This window comes from Equus caballus, chromosome 22 (genome assembly GCF_041296265.1).
Source record: "Equus caballus isolate H_3958 breed thoroughbred chromosome 22, TB-T2T, whole genome shotgun sequence".
NCBI lineage: Eukaryota > Metazoa > Chordata > Mammalia > Perissodactyla > Equidae > Equus > Equus caballus.
This window is the reverse complement of record NC_091705.1, coordinates 22,657,684-22,681,639: the sequence shown is the minus strand read 5'-3', so window position 1 is coordinate 22,681,639 and position 23,956 is coordinate 22,657,684. Positions and strand designations below refer to the sequence as shown.

Below are 23,956 nucleotides of genomic sequence, written 5' to 3'. Positions count from 1 at the left end.
CCTCTCGGATGAGATGCCATGAGGCGGAGAGAGAGAGAGAGAGAGAGAGGACAGGCGCAGCAGGCTGCAGACGCAAGTGGAGAAGGTGGCCATCTTGGAAGGGAACCTCCAGCCCCCCTGCCTCAGCTGACACCACATGGCTCAGAGAGAGCTGCTGAGCCCTTCCTGAAGTCCTGACCCACAAAATCACGAACAAGACAGAGTGTTGTTTTAGCCTCCACGTTGAGAGTAATTTATTATGGTGCAAAAGACAAGCAGAATACATATACCCTATAACCCAGCAATGGCATTCCAGACTATTCATCCAGACAAGATTCTCATCCAGCCTGGAGAAAGACATGGTGGTACTGTTGTGGTGGCAGAGACTTCGAGGCCACCCAGAGCCCATTCCTGGGGTGAGAGGGAGGAAAACGTGGTGGATGCCAATCAAGGAGTTCTAGTCAGCAATCAGAAGCCACAGGTCGAGCCACAGCCCAGATCAATATCAAACAGGGAATGAACACTAGAGCAAAAATAAGTTAAAAATGCGTACACAGAAAACAAGCACATCATGCTCTACGAGAAGAATTACACCCCAAAGAACGCACATGGAATCCGTGAGAATGGGTGTACGGAGGCTCAGAGAATGGAAGGGGGACGTGGGATGAAGGGAGATAGAGAGAGAAATACAACAGAGGAAGGGCAGGCGGGGGTCAACGATGATAAGTTCATCTGCCATGAACTGAGGCGTGGGTTTTCTTTTTTAACCTAGCTCCCTACATTTGAAGCTTAAAAAGTAATAATAAAGGTAAACAAAATAAATGTGTATTAATAGGGGGGTTGGCTGAATGCGTTACAGCACATTCTCTTGATGAAGCCATGGAGAAGAATGGACACGACTGCTGTATACCAAGGTGTAGGAACCTCCACGGTATACTGACAAGGGGGAAACATAATGTAGAAGGGTGTGTATAACAGGCTTCCATTTGGGGGAAATCAAAGCGTCTGCATGTGCATAGCTGTTTATAAACAAGCGGTGCCCCTGCTTGACACAGCTTCCGCCCAGATTTCTGTGTCTGTCAATGCTCACTTTTGGAGTCCAGTCACCATGTTGTGATGGCATCGGGGTGACATGGAGAAGCATATGGAGAGGACCTAAGTCCCTCTCCCCTCTCTTCCCATCCGGCCCCCCTTGCTCCCCAGCCAACAACCAGCACCCCCTTGCCAGCCGTGCAAACGAGCCCCTTCGGCAGCAGATTCTCCAGCCCCGTTCAGATGAGCGCAGCTCCAGCTGACGTCCGAATGCGACCTCCCGGGGACCAGAACCACCCAGCTAATCCACTCCCAAATTCCAGACCCTCAAACACCGAGAGCTAGAATCAATGACTGCTGTTGCCTGAGAACAGCGTGCTGTGGGGTGACTTGTCACGCAGGATAGACCCCGAGTGCAGAAGGTCCGGTGTCTCTCCCAGGAACGGTCCCCTCCTCCAGCCAAAGAAACCACTCTCCTGACAGTTACTATTCCCATGAATGTTTTAGCTTTTACTACATACGGATAAATCCTTACACAAGATGTAGGACTGTATTTCATTCTCGAAAGTGTATAGAAATGCCCACGATCATGCACCCATTTGTATTTATAGTACGCAGCCATCTCACTTGCTTTTTCTCCTCCCCTGTCGGCTTCTGAGATCCGTCCGCGCTGAGGCGTCTGCGGCCCCTTTGTGCGGCTGCACAACATCCTGTGATGTTAATCCGCCGCGATATACTAACGGGAGGTCCATGTTGATGGACATTTGGGTGGGTTCTGGGTTGTGCTATTACGAACAATAGCGCTGGTAACAGCCAGGCTTCTGTACTCGTCTTCACGTGGCAATTGCTTGTTCTTCGAAGTCTCAGCTGTCATGTCACCTCACTGGCTACCTCTCCCAGCTGATGGGCTCTCTGTCCCCGGTGGCCTCCAATGCTGGTCTCTCTTGGTGCTCCCTCTATTTCTCCTTCCAGCACCTGCTATGCTTGGTCAGTATTCAGTTGCCTGCTTCTCTCCCTGTGCTAGAAAGTTCCATGAGGACAAGCAGAGCAGTGGGTTCTCTTCCCAGTATCTCCTGACACACCCAGCCCAGGGCCTGGAACACGGTAGGCCCACAACCAAAATGGTTGTATTAGGAGTGGCTGAGAATAGCTTCCTCACTTTGGGCCTCAGTTTCCCCATCTGCAAGGTAAAAAGTTTAGCTCAATTTTGGGGCGACTATAGATTCAGCTTCTGAGAGGGGCCTCAGTGGCCACCGTAAGGTGTAGAGAAGAAGTGCTCATTTACTGAGCACTCACAATGTGACAGGCATGTTATAAGCTGGAATGTGCATTTTCTCATTTCAACCCCTTGTTAACTCTCAGAAGCAGGCACTATTACTATCCTCCTGTTACAGAGGGGTAAACTGAGGCAAAGGGAGGTCAGGTAGCTTGTCACAGGACTAGCAAACAAAGGAGCTAAGATTTGAACCAGAAGAGACTGGCTCCTGAGCCCAACTATCTGACCATTGTACCAGCCTGCCTTAATGGTACCACAGCTTTAAAGGCAGGGAGTCGGGGGGCAGAGGAGAAGAAAGGAGAAGGACAAGGGGAAGACAGGTAAGGGAAGATTGACAGCCATTCTTCTGAAGGCCCTTGTCAGCTAGAGCTTTCTGGTGTCCTCAGTCATGAAGGCTCTGTCACTTGCCCCTGCCCCCTCTCCCAGCCCTGCCTCCCCCCATTTGGCTCCCTGGCCCAGCTCCAGCCCCCAGTGGGGTCCTGCTGCGTTTCAGCAGCCTGTAGCCCTGCCCCGGCATTGCCTTCCAGGCGTCTGGAGACTAAAACGCAGAAGCTGAGGTCCAGGGTCACAGCCCAGCTCCAGCGATGGGACGGGAGGCTCTTTCCCAACCAGCACCTTGTACCTTCCGGGGAACATTGGAGGAGGAGCACACGGTGAGTTCAAGAGGCATCTATCTCTCTGGACTCCTGGGCCCCAGGGCGGGTGGGGAGCTGGGGTATGGGGTCACATCTGCTCCAGGACAGGCAGCCCCTGGATATGGATGGCACATGCTCCCTGGAGGGCAGCGTCCACAGGGACTAGGAGGGAGGTCCTGCATATGGGGCCTGAAGGGCCCTGTGATGTTGGGATTCTGGTCTTCTCTCAGGTGATTGCTGAGCGTATCACCCCAGCTGTCTTCCAGCTCTTCCTCCCTCTAATTCCTTCATTCATTTCCACACTGTACTTGGTCGCAAGCACTGAACTCGACTTTTTATTCATTTAACAAATTCTTATCGAGGGCCTACTGTGTGCCAGGCACTGTTCTAGGCACTGGGGACACAGCAATCAGGAAAACTGACAAAAATCCTGACACCTATGCAGCATGCCTTCTCTCTGTAACAGACAAATAAGAAAAGTAAGGAAATCAGGAGAGAAATTAAGCAGAGGGTGCCAACTTGGGGGGGGCACAGCAGAGAGGCAGGTGCCGCTGTCATGGAGTAAATGAGGGGAAGGCAGGGAGGTGAACAAGGAGAAGAAATTGGAGGAGCAGATCCTGGAGGGCCTGCTGGGCCATTGAAAAGGAGTTGGCAGGGGCTGGCCCGGTGGCGAAGCAGTTAAGTCTGCACGTTCCGCTTCAGCAGCCCGGGGTTCACCGGTTCGGATCCCAGGTGCAGACATGGCACTGCTTGTCAAGCCATGCTGTGGCAGGCGTCCCACATATAAAGTAGAGGAAGATGGGCACAGTTGTTAGCTCAGGGCCAGGCTTCCTCAGCAAAAAGAGGAGGATTGGCAGTAGTTAGCTCAGGGCTAATCTTCCTCAAAAAAAAAAAAAAAAAAGGAGTTGGTGTTTATTCTGGCATTTTTTTCCCAGTAGCACTCACTCATTGGGGGTTTTGAGCAGAGACACACATTTAGTTTCTGAGACAACCCCTTTGGCTGCTGAATGTAGAGAATGGAGCGGAAGCAAGGAGTGAGTGGAGTGGATGCTGCACCAGTCCTGTGGGAGGTGAGGGAGGCTGGGACAGTGACGGCGGGAGGACGGCTGGTTCCCGGATCTATTCTGTAGGTAGATTCAACATAATCTGCTGATAGATCCAATGCCGGATGTGAGAGGAGGCAAACCCAGAATGCCCTCGAGGTCTGATGGGAGGGCAGCAGGCGCGGGTTGGGGAAGGCTGGTGAGGAGCAGGCTGTGGACAGGTTTGGTCTGAGATGCCGATAGACGTCCTAGCGGAAATGTTGAGGCCACAGCTCAGGGGCGAGCCCTGGCTGAAGATACACTTCAAGCGTCATGGGCATATAACTGAAGGTGGGAGGCTGGATGAGCGCTCAGAGAGGGAGCAGAGAAAAACGAAGAGGCTACAGGGTAAGCCCTTTCTACAAGGATATCCAAGCACATCGGCTGTTTGATTGAGATGTAGTTATTCAACTGATACTTATCTTGTTCTAAGTGTTTCTCAAGTAATAACTCATTCAATCTTCATAACTGTCCTGTGATGTAGGTACCATTATTATTATCATCATTTTACAGAGGTTAAGAAACTGAGGCACAGAGAGGTTGAGTGACTTGCCCAAGGTCACATGGCTGGTAAGAGGTGGACCCAGGCTTTGAATCCAGCAGTCCAACATGAGGTTCCTAGTGCTTCAGCAGCGCCACAGCCCACCTTCCCTGTCACGCATCAGTCCCACACAGGCAGGTGCCCACCAGGGTTGGGGGCAGAGGGGAAGAGGAGTGGGGATTGAGGAGAAAAATGGAAAAAAATAAAATGAAGCATGTGATGACAATGAGCTAAGACTGGACAAATGGGATTAACTCAGTTCTCTGCACCTGATACAAAAAAAGGAGGCTGGGAGAGGTAGAAGGAGGAGGCGGAGGAGCAGGAGAAGGGGAGAAGAAAAACGTCTTTAGCTGGTCTCCTGTGACACAATCCTAACGACCCCTACCACCCAAGACCCTTCCCTAGCTGGCCCTGGCTGCTTCTCCAGTCTTATTTCCTGATGTTTCCAGCAGGGCTTCAGTCACCCCAGGCCCAAATGTCTCTTGTTCCTGCCTTTGAGCCTTTGCTTGTGCTGTTTCCTCAGTCAAGAATGCCCTTTCTCCCTTTCTCATTTTTAGGAACTCCTACACATCTATCAAAACCCACTAAGGTCTCTCTCCTCGGTGAAACCTTCTCCAGCCTTCTGCTTCCTTGGACTCCCACAGCCCTTTTCTGGTTGGCGTACCTGCAGGTCTCCTCTGATGGCCAATGAGCTCCTGGAGGGCAGGAACTTGGTCTGGCTCATCTCTTTAGTCCCCATGCTGAACCCAGAGCCTGGCACATGGTGGGTGCTCCACAAGGGCAGGGATCATCCCATTCCACTTGTCTTTATAGCTTCAGTGGTTGGCTGAGAGTGGGTGCTCAATGCATGCAATCGGACAGATGAATGAACGAAGGAATGCTGGATGAAAGGCTGAATAAGGACACCAAGGCTTCTTTTCCAACAGCAGCAAAATCTCAGTCCTGAGAAAATAATTCCCAGCCACAATTCACATCATAGAATTTGGATTCCTAGACCCTTAGTTCATAGAGAATGCTGTTGAAGAAGATTCTCTGGGCATCACTTCTTCCAGCTGTGTGACATAGGGCAAAGTGCTTAACCGCTCTGTGCCGCAGGGTCCTTATCTGCACAAAAGAGGGAATAGTCACCCCTTCCTCGTGAGGTTGTTGTGAGGATGGAATTTGACCAGGGGTGCCAAGCATTTAGCACAGCACCTGGACACCACGCACGCCTCCTACATCTTAGCTATGCCAGTGACCTGTGTTTATACTTGACTTTTTATTTTGAAACAATTCAGACCTGCAGAAAGATTGCAAAAATAGTGTAAAGAATTCCTGTATACCCTTCACTCAGACTCCTCCGGCGGTAGCATTTTACTGCCCCTGTTTTATCATTCTCTCCCTGCAGACATTTTTGTCTGAACTGATGACAGTAAATTGCAGACATGATGGCCCTTTACATCTCAGTTATTCCATGTATATTTTCTAAAAATAAGACCATTCTCTTGCAAAACCACAGAACAGATACAAAAATCAGGACAGTAACGTTGATACAGGCTATTGTCTACATTGGGACCTATTGAAATGCTGCCAGTTCTTCCACTAGTGTCCTTTATAGGAAACACACAAAACACTTTTTTTCCTGAGCCAGTATCAGAGCCAGGCTACGCGTTGCATTTGGTTTTATCTCTTTAGTCTCCTTTTATCCAGAACAGTTCCTCAGTTTTTCTTTGACTTTTATGACCTTGACGTTTTTTGATGTGTATAGGCTAGTTGTTTTGTAGACTGTCCCTCTATTTGGATTTTTCTTATATTTTCTTATGATTAGATCCACATCAGGCGCTTTGGGCGAGCATATCACAGAAGGGATGCTGTGTCCCCCGCAGCACATCCTATCGAGGGGCACGTGATGTCGAGTTGCCCCATTACTGCGGATGTTAACCTTGATCATTTGGTTAAGGTGGTATCTGCCGGCTTTCTCCGCTGTAAAGCTATTATTTTTCTCTTTGTAATTACTAAGTATCTGTGGGGAGATACGTTAAGACTACGTGAATGTTCTGCTTCTCTTTACCTGTCTTACCCACATGCTCCTAGCAGGATGATAGATTTTGCATTAAATGTAATTCCTGGTTGACCAAGGAATGCACGAGTGTGGACCAATAATCCAAGAGCACAACAGAGTGTAAGGCAAGTTTCCCTCCTGGGCTACCCCCAGCCCCCAGCTCGTCTCCCTGAGCCATCCTCTTGTACCGTTTCTTGTGGGCTTCCAGAAGAGTCCTATGCACAGGCGAGCTCACATACACATGCATCCTCTTTTAGGATTATATGCACACAGCGGGTGGCTAAATATACACACTGCTCTGCATCTTGCTTTATTTCACTTAACGTTTTGGAGACCATTTTCTATCTGCACACGTAAAGAGAGCTCTCTTGCTGACTTTAGAACCTTGTGTCCACCTGAGATGCAATCCCTTCAGGTTCATAAATAAGGAAACTGAGGCCCACAGTGGAGCCGGAACAGGTCTCCAAAGTTAGAAGGCGAAGCAGAGCTGGAAACCAGCCTGGGACCCCCGCACCGGGGAGTCAGCCGGTCTCACCACTGGGGCACCCGGCCTTCCAGGGGTCTGCCCCAATGAATTGCCAGACCCAGGTTCATGCCTGTTTCCAGCCTGGCTTCTCCCCGCTGCCCCTCCCTCTCCGGGTCCCCTTCTGAGCTCTCGTTAGGGACTTCCCTCCAGCTCCCTGCTGGGCCGGGCCTTGGGAGCCCCATTGATCCTCTGACAGCCCAAGACAGATCGTGGGGGAGTGTGTATTCAGGTGCAGGCTGTGCACATGGAGGCCAGATGAGAATGGAGGGGGGTGTCAGGGGCCCACTTGGGTGGGGGACAGAGGATTGTGGAAGGCAGGATAGAGGATCCTGCAGACACCTGCCTCCCCTCCCTCCCCCACCATGCCCCCTCCTCTGGGCTTCTGCTCCTCCAGCCACCTCTCACGGGGGCGGGGCTCGCCCACTCCTCTCCTCTCCTCTCCCCCTGGCCTGATGGCCTCCGAGTGAAGCCGAGAGATGTGGGGACATGAAGTGAGCTCTGCTTGGTCTGATCGCAGCTCAGGCCCTGCTGTGAGAGTCGGGCAGACGACAGCTCCTCCCGAGCCTCAGTTTCCCTGGGACGATGAGGAGGGAACATGCTTCACGTGGGCCCAGCAGACAGGGAGGCATGACCGGTAAATGTCTCCATGGCCCTTCACTGGCCTCTTACCACTTCCACTCCTCGGTCCCTCTCTGGTTATGGAAAACCCCAGCCCCCTGGTTATGAAGAGGACCCCAAGGTCCCTCTCTGGTTATGCCTGTTCCCCTAGAAGGAACAAGGCAACAGGGCTCTGGCCTGGAGGGTTCCTGGAATGAGCCACCAGGGCCAGTCACGCACTGGAAGGAGCCAGGCACAGCCGGGACGTCTCTGCCCTGTGCCTTGGGTGATGGGAGGTCACTCCCTTGTGAGGTGACCCTCAACTCTGCTGGTCAGTGAGTTTTCCCTTCTCCTTTGCAGAAGTCTGCCCCCTGTGACTTCTGCAGGGCAGTGTGTCTCCCAGGACTGAGGGATCTGCCTAGAGGCCCTGTGACCCCTGAAAGGCCTTCAAATGGCACATGCATCTCAAAAGGGTACCCCAGCATTGTGTGGCGTGGGGGCGACAGAGGGGAAGGAGATGCAGAGCAGGGGACACAGGCTGGGGTGGAAATGGGCTCAGAGAGAGCGATGGGGGTAGAGGGGTGGGGCTCAGTGAGGGAAGAGGGGTCTCGAAGGGGATGTGGGCAGAGAGAGAGGAACAAGGATTCAGTGAAATAGACAGGGACTTGGTGAGGGTGACAGGGTATCAGAGAGAGGCTGGGGGCACAGAGGGAGCTTGTGGGACAGAGGGAGGGTGGGAATCAGATGGGGGGCGGTAGACTCAGCAGAATGGGAACTGGGGGCGGGGCAAAGGCTCAGATAAGGGCAGGGGGACAGAAGGGAGCGTGAATTTGGGGAGGGGGCACGCACGGGGTCCACTGCAGCTCGGGGAGGAGGCTGTGCCTGCTCAGGGTGGCCCCAGAACGAAGCCCCAGGAGCAGCCCGGCCCGCAGCTCCTTCCCAGTGACAGCTCCTGAGCTAACTGTCATTAAGGAGCAGCTGGGCCAGGGTCCTGGGGTTTGCGTTGGCAGTCACGATTTGCACAGCAGCCCCTCTGCGGAGGGCAGCCGGCCTCGCCTTCAGGGAGCCGAGGTCAGATCGCAGGAAGGGCTTTCCCGCCTCCTGTGGGGCTGGGGAAGGTGTCATTTTGTCTTCCCTGCATATTAGGAGATGGTCGGAGGACAATCTCGAGTGGAGGCAGGGAGCTGACATCCGTTCTCCATCCTAGGCCAGGGCCAGCGGTGCAGGTCCTGGGGGGACAGGGGCTGTAGCCCTCACAAATCCTAGGGTGTTAGGCTTGGGGCCCCTCAGGTGATATGGCTAGCTGCCCAGTGCAGGGAGCAGACCAGAGAGGGGTAGTGTGTTGCTCAAGGTCACTCAGTACAACAGAAACCCTTGCTGAGCATGTCTTTGCCAGAATATCCAAAGCACTTTCCCAAATCCTCGCTCCCGACCCGGTGAGGCGACTACTGTTAACCCCATTTTACGGAAGAGGAGATGGAGGCGCCGAGCGGGCACACGGCCAGGAAGCCCCACAGCTGGGATCTGAACCCAGTCATCCCGGCTGGTCCCTGCTGGGCTGGTAGGGCCGAGGAGCTCTCAGCCCTGGGCTTCCCCGGCCGTGGGGGCTGACAGTGCCTCCCCCGCATGTCCCCCTCTCTGCAGGGACCCCGGTATGTTTGGTGCCCCCGGCAGGGTTGGGAGGTGAGACTTAAGTATAAATAAATAAACAGGGAGCAGATGGTGGTGGGGCTGTGGGGACACGGAGGGACAGGCCAGGGCCTCCCACTTCTCCCTGGGAAAACATTGCTGGGCCGGAGCAAATGGATTCCAGACTCGAGGCCTAGGAGCCCCCTCCCCGGGCCCGCTCTCCTGTCCTGGCCCAGCCCTTGGGAGAAATGGTGGGCTAGGCCCTGAGTCCTAGGTTTTACCCATCTTTCATTTCTCTCTCTTTTTCCTGGATGGCCTTGAGAAAATCACTTTACCTCTCTGTGCCTCCATTTCTCCATCTGTCAAATGAGTAGGGGGAGAATGAGTGGAAGGAGGTGGTCAAGTTTCTCTTCAAGGGCCACCTCCTCAGGGAAGCCTTCCTAGATTGCTCCAGGCAGACTGTTACAGCAACAGCGTAGAGATTAAGGAGGATACGAGTATTTATGTCTTTCATTTCGCAACAACCCATTCAACAGAGACTTGCTCAGCATCTACTATGGGCCAGGCACCATGCCACCCTCAAGGCCGACCCAGTGCCCAGAGTGTAGTTTTTCTCTAGTTCCAGCAGCCAGTTCGGAGTAGCTTCTAATAAACACTTGTCATGTGAATGAATGAATGAGGGCGCAGATGGAGGGAGGAGCTGCCGCGTGGAACCTGCGTCCCTGGGGTGAGGGTGAGGGTGAGGGTGGGCGAGAGGGGGTGGGGGTGAACAGCGGCAAGGTATTAACAACAACAAATCCACAGTGAGAAAATCATTCTTTCTTCAGCATCTCGCAGTCCTTCCAACAGGCCGAGGAGAAGGTCTCCACGGAGCCGGGTGACACCTCTCTAACCCCTGTGCATCTCCTGCTCGCTCCCTTTTTTTTAACCTGGAGGAAGCTGGTCTGGGGCCCAGAGCTTCTGCAGGCAATGGTATCCACCTAGAATCTGAGAATATTGTTTTCTTTCCATTTTTTTTCATTTTGGTCAGTTACTTTTTATTTGTGCTGAGGGATGCTGAAGTTTCCTTTATGTTTGGCTATTGCTGGAGGGAGCGCACGCTGGCCCTGGAGAAACTCTGGAGAAGCGTCGGGCACTTTCTGATAAAGTGATTGCTTGGGTGGCGATGGGGGCCTGCCCGCGCCACCCCCCGTGATGGAAGCGCTCCATGCCTCGCTGAGGTCAGGGTTACGTGGGCATGTCTATTTGTCAAAATGGGTTGCGCTGTGCTCCATAAATGGATGCATTTTCTTGTATGTAAATTAATACCTCCCTAAAGTTGATTTAAAAACACATACGTTTAAATTTAAGTCAGCCTCCCAAGACTGCCTTAAGATACTCTGTACAGAAGATACCTGCACTTACAATAATAAGGATGATGTCCCGCGGGTGTGGCCGAAGTCATGGAGGTTGGCCATCACACAACAACTCTGGAGGAACGTGGAGTCAATGAATAAGTGGATAGATAGGAGACAGAACAAAGGAAGGAATGGGTAAATGAGCAAGTGGGTGAACATCTACCCCATCTGTGATGATGAATCCATTCTACACAGCCCCAACATATGGGGCAGTCCAATCAGGGGTTGTCCTATCTCAGCTTGCATAGCTCCTGTAATGGGGAACTCACTGCCTCATGACATAGCCCTTTCCATTGTCCGAACACTAGGACTATGTGAAACACCTTTCCTCGTATTAAGGTGACCTCCCTGGTGACCCCCCTGCCCTCTGCAGCTCCACAGACACATCTGTTCCCCTACCCAGGGACAACCCAAATGTCCCCTCTCCCAGGCTGCTCTTCTCTGGGGCTTCATGCCAGATGCTTAGCTGCTCTGCCCAAGTTCTACTTGCAGAGCTTACATCAGAGTGGGGCAGCAGGACAAATATACAAAATGAGTAAAGCTATGAAGAAAAAACCAGGGTGAGAATATTGAGGAGACCATGGCAGGGGGGAGGAAACAGGGGAAGCCTCTCGAAGGACTTGACACTTGAGCTGAGTCCTGACGGATGTGAAGGAGCCAGAAGAACCAGAGGAAGGGTATTTCAGGCAGAGGCAAGAGCAAGTGCAAAGGCCCTGAGGTCAGAAAGCAATTGGAGACTGCAAAACGGCCAGCCTGGCTGGAGTGGGATGAGCCGGGGAAGGGCAGATCGTTCAGGGCATTGAGGGTCAGAAGCCTGTTCTGAATTCGATCCTCAAACACTTTTAAGCAAGGGGTGATATGATATGACTTCCATTTTAGTAGACACTCGATAAATGCTAACTGAATTAAAATTAACTGAAGCTCTTTTTGTTCCGATAGTTCAGGACTTCCAAAGTGATAGTTCTGTCTTCAAAGAGACAGAATCATGTCTTGGTCAAGTGAGTGGCCTCCAGAATGAGCCTGACTGGGTTTGAACCTCGGCTCTGCCTCACGCCTGCTGTGTGACTGTGGGCAAGAGAGCTCATCTCTCTGAGCCTCAGTTTCCTTATCTGCAAAACGGAGATAATAAGTGTACCCACCTCACGGGTTTGTTGTGAGGATTAAATGATGCTCTATTTGGGAAGCATTTAAATAGTATCATAAATGCTTTCTGTTTGTTAAATAAAATGAGAAAAGGTGGGGACATGCGGAGCAAGACGATGAATCTGTTTCCAGTCTCTTCCAGCCCTGACTCCTGCGGGGAGAGTCCTGGGTCGGTGGCGTGGGTCTCAAACACCCGCTAACAGGAGAGAGCATCCTCGCAGGTCGGAGGAAGTCAGGAACTGGGTTATGTTTACATCGTTTGTATTGACAGCTACATTCACTCATGTCACGTGATCCCGATTGCTGTTTCATCTGGCTATCTCACGTTTCCTTAAATTTTTAAAAATGTATTTAAGTAAAACAAAAGCAAATAGATTTAACAACTCCAAAACGATGGTCCCTGAAGCTGATACCAAGCCTCCTGTCTCAAGCGGCCCAAACTGTGAAGGAGGCGCCCCATGGGATTTTAAGAAACATGTGTCTAACCTCACCCTGTCCTTGTGCTCCTGGGGAACCCGAGGCCCTACTCTGCGTCCTGCGCTTGGCCGAGGCCCCCAGGGCACCAGTGACAGAGTGGGAGACGCCCTGGGGACTCTGTCTACACTCTGGCCTGGGGTGACGGTTCTGGAAAGGGCTGGTAGACTCCTAAATTTGGGGGTCCCCGGGGTCCTCTCACTCAGATCCAGTTCTATCCACGGGAAAATTCTGGGGCTCCATCTTCAGATGACATCTGGGTTCTGACCTCGCCTCTCTACCCCGGTCCGATCCACCAACATCAGCTGGGGCCCTGGTGACAGCAGCCGCCTCCCCCTCCACCCCTTCCCATCCCTGCTCCACGCAGCAGCCAGAGCCACACCAGCTCCCTCCTCTGCTCAAAGCCTCACATGGCTCCCAGCTCACTTGGGGGAAAAACCAAAGTCCTCACTGCCTATGAGGCCCCTCCAAGCTGACGGTACCCAGCTCCCCCTCCTCTCACTGTCCCAGCCCAGGCCTCGTCCCATCCAGGCTGCCCCCACTGCATGGCCTCCTTGCTGTTTCTGGGACACTCCAAGGAGGCTCCCTCCTCAGGGCTTTTGCACGTGCTGTTCCTTCTGCTTGAAACACACTTCCCTCAGACACGGACAAGGCTTCTTTTCTCTCTGTTTAGGTCAATGTCCGCTCCTCAGAGAGGCCCAACCACCTTAAGGAAATTGCTATTTCCCGTCTCATTCTTCCTCTTCCCCTGCTTTTCCCTCATAGCACTTATCACCACCGAACATTGCATTTTACATTTTATGCATGTTTCATGTGTGTGTTTCTTGCCTGCCCTCCCAAGTGGGCCTCATCAGGACAGGACTTCCCATCTGTTTTGTGCTCTGATGGCCCCAGCACCTGGCACACAGTAGGTATCAATTTGTACAGTGAACGTCCAGGGAGGTGTGTGAAGGGTGGGAGGCAGTCTCTCCCAGCCCTGCCCAGCCCCCTCTGTGGCCCCTTGGTCCCCTCTCCTCCTGCCCTCACCCCCTCAGCCCTCCCGGGCAGGACAGGACAGCTAAGCTCCTCCCTCAGGGGAAAGGCTTCCAGCCCCGGCAGACCCTCCCCCTTCCACCCCTACAAGCTCCACGGGAGCCACACCCTCCCGGAGAGTCCTCAAAAGACAGCGGGCAGGGGGGCCAGACCCATGCTGGGTGTCCCTGGGTGTGCCAGGGACCTGCTCCTGGCTGGCATCCTCATCCTGGGAGAGGCAAGACTGATGAGAGTGGACCGCCCGTGGGGAGTTCCTAAGCTTGTCTCTATTTCACAGACAAGGAAACTGAGGCTCAGAAAGGTGACTTTCTCTCCAGACAGCTGGAGCCACCGTCCCCTCCTCTTCTGTAAAATGAGAATAATAGCTCCTCCCTCCTAAGGTTGTTGGGAGGATTCAACGAGTGAGAAAAAGCCGTTAAGTACTTGGTAGGGTCTGGCACCCAGTAGGTGCTCAAGGAATGTGGGCTCCACTGCTGTGGTTGTGAGATGCGAACTTCCCTCCCAAGGCCCCACAGCCAGTAGGTGGCCAAGCCAAGATTCAAACCCGGGTCTGTCTGAATCTAAAGGGACACAAAATAATAACAGCACTAGTAATGGCAACAACAACGACCACAATAATAGTAACAGCACCACCACCATTTTCCACCCCAGATGGTAGCTCTAAGGGTTAGATAAGCATGAGGGTACCAGGTGGCAGCACCTGCCCCGCACCCACGGCCCGGACCACCGGCGCCCACTCCTCCTGCCCGCTCGCTGCGCCGCAGGGACAGGCTGGCGGCCAGCACAACCTCGCGCGGGGGGCGCCCCTCATCGCGCCGCCCGGGGAGCCCCCCCGGGGCCGCGAGCGCGGCTCGGGCTCTGGAAGGAGCCGCCGGGCCTGGAAGACATTACACGGCTGTCGGCCGGGGGCGTCGCTCGCAGTTCCGGAGGGGGTCCCGGCGGCGGCCGAGCCGGGCGAGGGGACGGCCCGCCACAAAGCGCGCTTTGTTCTGCGCTCCCCCCGGAGCTGGAACCAATGGATTGGCGGCAGCTGAGGTCATCTGTCAGGCAGCGCCGGGGGTCAGGCCCGGGGAAGGGGCCGCGAGGGAGGGCGGTGGGCGGCGGGGTCCGTGTGGGCGGCCCCTGAGCCGGGCTGGGGCAGAGCCTCTGCGGCGGGTCGCGGCTCCGCTTCGGGCCCCCGTTTACCCGTCTGTCCAACACGACGATGATTTCTGCCCTGTCCACCTCTCGGGACCAGGTATCAAGTATGGAAGCGATGGTGATGATGGCGATGCTGATGGTGATGATGATGATGGCCTATCGGTAACGAGCGCTCCCGCCTTCCTGCTCTGGGGAAGTGTGAGCGTCTGAGCGTTGGGACTCTAACCCCAAAGGCTGGGTCGGAGCATGGAAGCAAATGCGGTTTGCGCCACACGGTGCGTGTGTGTGGGAGGCGGCGCGGTGGCCTTGCGGGCAGCCGGCTTCTGGCCCCGGGGCAGTCGGAGCCTCTTCTTGGTCCCCGGCTTCCACCCTGCGTGCCAGACTTGGCCTGTCTTTTGCCACGGCTGACAGGTGGACCCCTTAGAGCTCATCCTCCAGGCCCCTGGTCCAGGATAGAGCAAGTGCTGGACCGTCCATCCCCTCCCTCCTCCACCTCCAGACAGGCTTTATTATTATTTTTTTTTGCTGAAGCAGTTTCACCCTGAGCTAACATCTGTGCCAGTCTTCCTCTATTTTGTATGTGGGACTCCACCACAGTGTGGCTGATGAGTGGTGTGGGTCCACACCCAGAACTGAGCCCAGGCGACGGAAGAGGAGGGTGCCGAACTTAACTACTAGGCCCGCGGCTGGCCCTTCCAGATAGGTATTTTTGTGACTGGAGGCAGATCAGGGTCTGAACACTTTCCTCTAGTCCCATAAAACTAGATCCCACTTATTCATTCATTCACACCCCGTCTGTGTGCGTCTCAGTGCTCCCATCCCTGTGAGACATTTAGGCTTCGAAACACTCCATACGGGGTCCTGTGGGGGGCGAGGTCACCACGTCCAGGGAGCCCTAGAAATTGCCCCAAATATTTGTGTGTGTTTCTGGAGAAAGGGCTCACGGCGGTCTTTGGATTCTCAACCATGTTCACGACCCCAGAAAGATTAAGAAGCACTGGCTGAGTCAGGGTGGGAAAGCAGCTCCCCAAACTCTGCCTGAGGGAAAGGCACATTGAACAGCCACCCCGGAGGGCAATTGGAACCCCCGATGCCCATGAACAGGAGAAAGACTACAAAATGGTTATATTCAGACCCTGGAATGTGCTGCAGCGATGAAAAGAAGGAGCTAGACCTACGTGGAATTATTCATTCCGCAGATATTTATCGAACACTTATCATACATCAGGCACAGTTTTTGGCACTGGGCCGACAGTGATAAACAAGACAGATCAAGTCTTGCCTCAAGACTCATTCTAGTGGGTGAGACAGACATAAACAGACACGGAAGATCATTTCAGAGAGTGTGAGAAATGCCATGAAGAAAATAAAACTCAGTAGGGTGACAGAATGATGGGGGAGGGGGCTGTTTTAGACAGTGTGGTCAGGGAAGGCCCCTCTGACGAAGTGACCTGAATGAGGAGACTCTGGGAGAAGAGGAAAGACACTAATGGGGTTGATGGCCAGGGCACATGCCAGGCAAGAAATGCGATCTGCAAAGTAATGGGAAAAAGAAAAGCATTCTTTACTTCCACACACATACACCGCTACAAAGTTAGAAAAAGGTCTGGAAGGGTATACACCAAATTCATGAAGGTAGTTGCCCCAAGTAGGGAGGGCACAGGGGCAACCAGGACTGGGGCTGCAACTGGACTCTAATATTTTATTTTTTACATATTTAATTATTTAGCATTTTTATATCTTAATGTCTTAAAGGTGAATATACTCCCATATAACTTGTGAAATTAAAAAAGTCTTAAAAACCTGCCTTAGTGAAGGGGGTGGGTTGCAGGGCAGTGAAAGGCCCAAGGGGTCCCTACACACTGCCTCTCATTGCACCCAAGTTCCTGGGGGGCAGTGGTTTGTCTAGGGAGGGGACACACAGTTGGACTGGGGAGCCCAGAAGAGGCATATGGCTCAGCTTAGAGGATCTGGAAGCTTCTTGGAGGAGGTGCTACCTTTGTTGACCCTGGACCATCTGGCCCAGCACCCCCAGTGTAGACTAGACGACAGGCCTGGAGAGGCCGTGACATGTGCAAGGCCACAGAGCAAGAGTGGACAGGATAAGCAGAACCTGAAACTCCAGACTCCCAGCCAGGCCCCTCCTCCCAGACCGCTGCTCTGGGGCTGGAAGTCCAGCCCTGCCCCGCAGGCCGGCGAGCGGCGCCACCTGCTGGCGTCAGCGGGAAACGCAGCTCGCGGGCTCCGCTGAGAGCAGCCGGCAGGTCTCGCCCTTCGAAACCCAGCTCCCAACCCCTTCCGCTGCCTAGCAGGGCCCCCAGCGCTACCTGCTCGCGTCTCATCTGCGAGAACGGAAAGCTCTGTCAGGGAGGGGCGAGCACTCTGTCACCCTAGCCCAGCGGATGCAGCAGGTGATCACTTACGGGAGACGGTGGCACTGCACACACCAGTTTACAAAGCCTGTCCTCGGCTTTCTGACCCTCGCTACAAACCTTGGGGGTAGACAGTCCATTTGACAGCTTGTAAGAAGCCCCCAGGGACGGGTTTGTCCAATGTCACATGATGAATGGCTGCACAAGCCGGTCCCAGAGCACGGATCTCCTGGGACCCAGCCCACCAGGTGTGGAGGGTGTGCCACCACATTCGAAAATAACTGGCGCAGACTAGATCAGGGCTTCTCAGCCTGTGGCCCCTGGACAGCAGCAGCAGCAGCACCTGGGAACTTACTAGAAAAGCCAGTTCTCAGGCTCCACCCCAGACTCACGGAGTCAGCAACTCCGGGGGTGGGGCCCAGCCATCAGAGTTTAAGCAAACCCGTTTGAGAACCTGAACCATTGGTCTAAAAGCAATGACACCCTTCCTTCTATCAAATAAACTTTTATTTGGGAATGATTTTCGATTTACAGAAAAACTGCAAAGATAACACAGGGAGTTCCCATATACTCCGCAGCCAGCCTACCCCAACCTCAGCACTACTCTATGATCATTAACTGAAATCCAGACTTTATTCAGATTTCCAGCTTTTCCACCAATGCTCCTTTTTTCGTTCCAAGACCCAATCCAGGATATCACATTGCATTTGGGACTATACTCCTTTCAAATTCTATTGGTCGCCTCAGTTGTCTCTCCCTGGACACAGAATGGGTGGGAAAGCTGTCGTCTTCCATACTGAGCTGGGACACTGAGACTCGAAAACACAAGTGACCGAGCTCCCCTGGCAGGGCCCACCTCACTCTGCACCCTCGCTCTGCCTCTCCCTTCCCCCCGGACTCTAGGAATTCAGAAGCCCCTTCGGAGTGTCCCACCGGGCCCACCCCTCCCACCAGTGCAGACAATGAGAGATGCTCCTGCTTGAGTGGAGAGAGCCACCGCACGCCCATCACTAACTCTCCTAGACTGGGGGGCCAGGGCAATGGCTGAGAGACCTCAGCCTGGGTGGAGCACAGCCCTGTGTAAAGGAGAGAGAAACGGAGGGGGAAATACTGTTATTTGCCTGTGCAGAATCATGTGTGATAGACGAAAACTGCTACAAATTCGTTGCAGCTTCTCCTGTTAAGAGGTGTAGCCTGTTTCCCCGCCCCTTGAATTGGGGCCGGCCCTACGATTTGCCCTGATGACAAGAATTGCGCAGAAGGGATGCTGTGCCACTTCTGGGCTCAAACGCCAGGGCCTTGCAGCTCCTCCCCTCACTCTCGGAACCCTGAGGCCATCATGTGAATAAGCCCGAGCTGACTCGCTGGACGGGCCACATGAAGGAGAGCGTGTCACCCAGCCAACAGCCCGCCAACGGCCAGACCAGGGAGTAAGGCTATTGGAGGCCACCCAGCTCCAGTGAAGTGAAGCTGACAGCACGCAGCCCCACAATGACCCCAGGCGAGGTCAGCAGAACCATCCAGATGAGCCCAGCCCAAACGGCCAACCCACAGAACTGTGGGCAAGTAAATGACTTGTTTTTCGCTGCTAAGTTTTGGGCTGGTTTGTTACACAGCAAAGCCTGACTAACTAATGCATGATCCCTCATTTCCCTCTTGGCAGTGGCATCCCAATTTTATTTCAGAAGGCTGCGTGCCAGTCCCAGGAGATGGGATGTGACTGGTCTACTCAACTATGACAATTCTGTTCCTGCTGTCTTAGCTTTCCTTGCAGCTAGAGGTGGCAACGGTAGCTGGTTTGGGCCAAGGAAATATGCAGGGAGAGACAGCAGGAAGCAGGCCTCTGAGAAAGGTTTGACTTTATGAGAGAGGTCGACAAGTCCAGCTGGCTTGGCCTTCCTCATCCCCCACTCCTTTCTTCCTTGAAGACAGACATGATTCCTGGAGGTACAGCAGCCATCCTGTGACCATGAGGTAACAAGCCATGAGGGAAAGGCCAAAAGGATAATAGAAATGTGAGCCCTCCTTTACTGAGTTGTTAAATCAACACCATCAGCCACCTGTCTCCAGAATTCATGCTGTGCGGAAACACAACTTCTCTTTGTCTAGCCACTGTAAGCTAGTTTGTCCTTTACTTGCAGCTGAGTGTATTCCATAAAAATAGGATATATGAAGACAAAAATGCAGCAGGATCCTTGTCTTTGGGAATCTGGAGCCAGCAGCATGTGGCTCTCCAAACCCATCTCCTTTCTCGTGTCATCCTCTCAATAATCCCTCAAGGTCGAGGCCATGACCCCATGACCACAGAGGGAACTGAGGCTCCCACACTGTTCGGCTGTGAGTCCAAGAGCTGGCAAACAGGTGCTGAGAGTCAGAGCCTCCCGGAGGCTTGGAGAGAACGCACCCCTCCTGCGCCCGCTGTGTGGCCCGGCCCACCGGAGGCCACCGCGTCTTCTGGGCTCTTGGGAGCGGTGGCAGGTGCCGAGGAGGCTGCTATTGCAAGTCCGGCGTGGAAGCGCCCAGGTACACCCGCAGGTCTGAGAGAGTCGACTGGACAAGCTTGGCTGGGATGGTCTCCCGCTGCAGCTGCTGGTAGGCCGCATAGCGGTGGCAGCCCCCGAAGGAGTAGAAGTAGTCGCCCCCCCGGGCCCCTTTGATCCAGAGGACGTCGATGGGGGGCACGCTGTCCGGGTCCTCCTGGAAAGAAGGGGCACAGGGTGAGCGCGCAGTGAGCAGAGCTGACTTTGCTAACCTCGTTCCCTCCCGCAGGGCGCTCGCCCTGGCCCGCGCTGGCTTGTGAGAGACGCGTTACAGATTCAGGAAGCTTGTGAGCTGGCTGACATCAGCTTGGGACTGTCGCAGTGAGAGTACTGACACCAGGGGAAGAGCCAGCAGAGCAGTGCTTTATCCCCTAGACACCAGCTTGTTAACTATTACCAACACAGCACGTGCATCCTACGTATCTGGCACTGTTCTAGACTCCGGGGTGCGGGACCGCCAGAATGAGGCAGGCACAGCCCCTGCCTTCACAGGGCTTCCGTCTAGAGGGGCCGATGGAATGAAGAAGTGAACGGTAATAAACGCGAGGAAGACAGTCCCACAGGTTGACGCTACAGCGACGGGGTTCCTCAAGGCCTCTCCAGTGTGAGATTGGAGCAGAGGCCTGAGCACAGAGGCCCACGGGGGAGGACGGAGAGGTGGAACACTTTAGAGTAAGAACCTGACTGCCGGGTTCAAATCTCAGCTCTGCTGCCTAACGGCTGTGTGACCTCGGGCCTGAAATCTCTTTGTGTCTCAGCTGTTCCATCTGTCAAATGGGGATGAAGAAAACAGACCCATCTCACAGAGCTGTGGGGTTAAATGAGTTCATATGTGTAAAATGCCTTGACCAATGCTTGGTACGAGGAAAGCGCTCAATAACATACGCTGTGAGGGAAGAGCATTCTAGGCAGAGGAACAGCAAACTCTAAAGGTCTGAGGCCAGAACAACTTCACTGGGTTGGAGGCATGGCAAGGAGGCCAGTATGACCAGAGGGGACTCGCCAGGTTGAGGAGTAGACAAGGTCAGAAAAGTCAGCATGAGCCATGCTCTGCAGGTTTGTTTCTAGGAGCAGTGGGCAGGCCCTGCAGCGTCTTAAACAAGGGAGGGTGACGTGATCTGATGAATATTCTAGAAAGCTGTCATGGGTGAGCAGGCTCAGTGGGGTGGACAAAGCAAGAGAGGGAGGCCAGAGGTGAGCCTCAGCAGAAGATGCTGGCCCAGATGAGGACATGGAGGGGACAAGAGAGGTGGGCAGGTTTGGGACATGTAGGGGGCAATGCCGAGGGGATGGCTGAAGGGGTGAATGCGAGGAGAAGAGAAAGAGGGGAATCCAAGGGGACTTCTGGTTGGGGGCTGGGCAGCGGGTGGAGATGGGTGGTCCTCTTGGTAGGGAAGGCCTGGGGCAGGACGGGTGGGGGCAGCACTCTGGGGAGGCCGCTGAAGTGGGAGCCGCCAAGCAGGCGTCACGCCACTGGCGGGTGGGTTCTCTCCTATTGTGCTGTTTGGATGGATTCATTTGTCCATTCATTCCAGAAAAGATTATGAAGCAGTAAGGCCCAGCAGTTAGGGGCTGGGGCTCTGGAATCCGGCAAACCTGAATTTGAATCTCAGCTCCTCCACAGAGCAGCTGGGGGACCCTGAGCAAGTGGCCTCGCCTCTCTGAGCACTGTTCCTCACCTGTGAAATGGGAACAGATGCTCTATGGGGCTGCTGAGGAGGAGTCAAGGAGCCAATGCAGGTGAGTCACGGACCACAGCATGCCGGGAAGGGAGCACTACAGAGGGGCAGCTGCGCAGGGCGGGCCTTGTGCTGGGCGCTGGGGACATGATGGCAGGTGGGCAGAGCAACAGCCCCCAAAGCTGGCCACACTCTAATGCCTGGAGCACACGGGACTTTGCAGATGGAATTAACTTAAGCATCTTGAGGTGGGGAGATTATCCTGGGTTATCCGGCTGGGTCTAAGGTAATCACCAGGGTCCTTAAAAGCAGAAGAGAAGCAGAACAGGAGGTCTGAGGTTGCTGGCCTTGAAGATGGAGGAGAGAGGCCACGAGCCAAGGAAATGGGTTGGCCTCTAGAAGCCAGAAAGGCAAGGACATGGCTTCTCCTCCAGGGCCTGCAGAGAAGCATGCAGCCCTGCTGACACCTTGGGAGACCCATTTTGGACTTGCGAAGTGTGGAACCGTATGATGATAAATTTGTGTCGTCTTAAGGCACTAAGCTTCTGGTAACTTGTTAGTGGACACAGAAAACTAATACACAAGGTAAGCAAAGAAGAGCCCTGGGTCTTGCCCTCACAGCAGATGGTTCTAGCATGGGAGACAGGCATCGGAGGGGGCCATTAAAATCCGGAGGGAGGGGCCCGCCCGGTGGCCTAGTGGCTCAGTTCAGTGCCCTCTGCTTCAGGGGCCTGGGTTTGCAGGTTTGGATCCCGGGTGTGGACCGACACCCCTCATCAGCCATGCTGTGGCGGTGACCCACATACAAAGGAGAGGAAGACTGGCACAGATGTTAGCTCCCGGTGAATCTTCCTCAGCAAAAACAAACAAAAAAACCCAGCAGGAGCAGAGCTATGCTGGTGGGCATGCAGGTGGCCCTAATCCAGGCCACCAGGGAAGACAATGCTACAAGAAGGAGTTAGAAACAGTAAAGAAGAGATGGGAGAGTTTTCTTGGCAAGGGAAAAGGCCTGTGCAAAGGCCCAGGGGTGGGAGAGGGGACGCAGGGCTAGATCCTCCACAAAAAGCCAGGCCCCAGGCTGGCATTGAGGAAACAGCCAAGATACAGCCAAGTCCCGGCTCTTGTGGAGCTCACATGAGGTGGGAAGACAGACAATAAAACACGAACAAACAAATGACTCAGGTGGAAATAGCTCAGGTCAAGGGCACAGCGAGAGGGGCCAGGGCTCCGTGAGCAAGGGCGGGCAGGGAGGCGGAGCCCTGACCCAGTGAGGGAGCAGGCCCTGTGGCACAAATCCCAGGACAGAAAGACACCTGGGGGCCCTGTAGAGGGGTTTGGTGGGGCCTCTGGGTCTCACATGGTCACCTTCCAAGGGTGTAGGGGAAGGGGGCACGATGCCATGGAGGCCTCCCCTGACACAGCTTCCCCGCTCCCCCAAAGTTCCCGCCAGGATCACAACGACATTCCTGAACACCCACCCTCGTGATGGGGCTCACCCGTCCTCTCCCAGTTCCAGTTCAAACAGGGCCCTCCCAGCACACAGGACATGCCCAGTCCCACTGCCACTGACTGTCCCATTCAGAAGTGACATCACAGCTTATCTCTGGATAGTGTGGTGGCCGTGCAGCTGGGCTCTGGGGCCAGGCTGTGCCCCTTTCTAAGTGTCTGACTTTGGACAAGTTACTTAAATCCTCTTGTGCCTCAGTTTCCTCCTCTGTAAAAGAAGAACAGAAGTGATATCTATCTCATAGGGCTGCCATAAAAAAGCTAAGACACTTACAACAGCTCCTGGGGGGCCGGCCGAGTGGTTAAGTTCCCGCGCTTTGCTTGGGGCGGGGGCGGGGGGGGGGGCGGCCAGGGTTTCACGGTTCGGATCCTGGGCGCCGACATGGCACCGCTCATCAGGCTACGCTGTGGTGGGGTCCCACATGCCACAACTACAATATACAGCTATGTACAGGAGGGCTTTGGAGAGAAGAAGAGGAAGAAGGGAAAAAAGAAGACTGGCAACAGATGTTAGCTCAGATCTATAAAAAAAAAAAAAACCAGCTCCTGGGTCACTCGAAGAGCTATCTTTATGAGTTAGCGATCCGTATTTTAATGATCTCGTCCAATCCCCTCTTTGCTTAAGTGAGGAAACAGAAGCTCAGACAGGCCCAGCCACCGGTCAAGGTCACACAGCAAACGCTGAGCTCCGGAGGAGCCTTCTCCTGGAACCAGTTCCGTCTCGCGGCCAGCGCAACGTCCCTGCCCGGCGCACCACCCCCTCCGGCCGGCCTCCCCGGGGCCTCACCCGGATCGTGTCCACCAGGCTCTGCACCTTGGCCGGGTCCAGCACGGACGGCAGCGGCCGGATGAGCACGCTCAGAGGCACGTTGTGCACCGCGGCGATGCAGCCCGAGTGGATGCTGCCGCCCGGCGCGGGCCCCTCGGGCGCCCCCAGGTCCCCCGCAGCCCTGCCCGACGCTCCGCCCGCTCGCAGCCCCATCGCGCCGCCGCCGCTACCGCGCCGCCGCCCGGCCTTTATCCGCGGCTGGGCCGTACCATCGCGCGGGCGCCGGGGGCCGGCCGGCCGGGGCTGCTGTCCCCGCCCGCAGCGCGCGGGCCGGGCGCGGGCTCGCCTCCCCTCCGCGCGCCGTCCCGAGTGGGAGCGCCCGGGCCGCTGACTCAGGGTGAGTCTGCAGGGCGGGGGCCGCGCCGGTGACTCAGGCCTGCGGGCGGCGGAGGGGGGAGGGGGCGCGGCGGGACCTGCCTGGCCCGGATGAGTCGGCAGAGGCCGCAGTGCTTGGCCGCCGGCGGTCGGAGCCCTCGTGGTATTAGCCCTGGAGGCGTAATCATACC

At 54.7% G+C, this 23,956-nt stretch overlaps 1 protein-coding gene across 1 annotated transcript; it reads right to left on the bottom strand.

Moving 5' to 3' along the window:
- Positions 1-17,385: 17,385 nt before the first annotated feature.
- SRXN1 (sulfiredoxin 1) lies at positions 17,386-23,625 on the bottom strand. Its single transcript, XM_023626270.2, has 2 exons — positions 23,409-23,625; positions 17,386-19,593 (listed from the first exon to the last, which is right to left on the bottom strand). Exons 1-2 carry the CDS (start codon positions 23,601-23,603, stop codon positions 19,390-19,392), a joined length of 399 nt encoding a protein of 132 aa, XP_023482038.2. The 5' UTR covers positions 23,604-23,625; the 3' UTR covers positions 17,386-19,389.
- Positions 23,626-23,956: the final 331 nt, after the last annotated feature.

Excerpts from the sequence above, each read along its gene's own strand:
- SRXN1 (XM_023626270.2), bottom strand. The coding sequence starts at position 23,603 with ATGGGGCTGCGAGCGGGCGGAGCGTCGGGCAGGGCTGCGGGGGACCTG. Across the intron at positions 19,594-23,408 it reads GCCTGGTGGACACGATCCGG|GAGGACCCGGACAGCGTGCC; the intron begins GTGAGGCCCCGG and ends CCTTCTTTCCAG.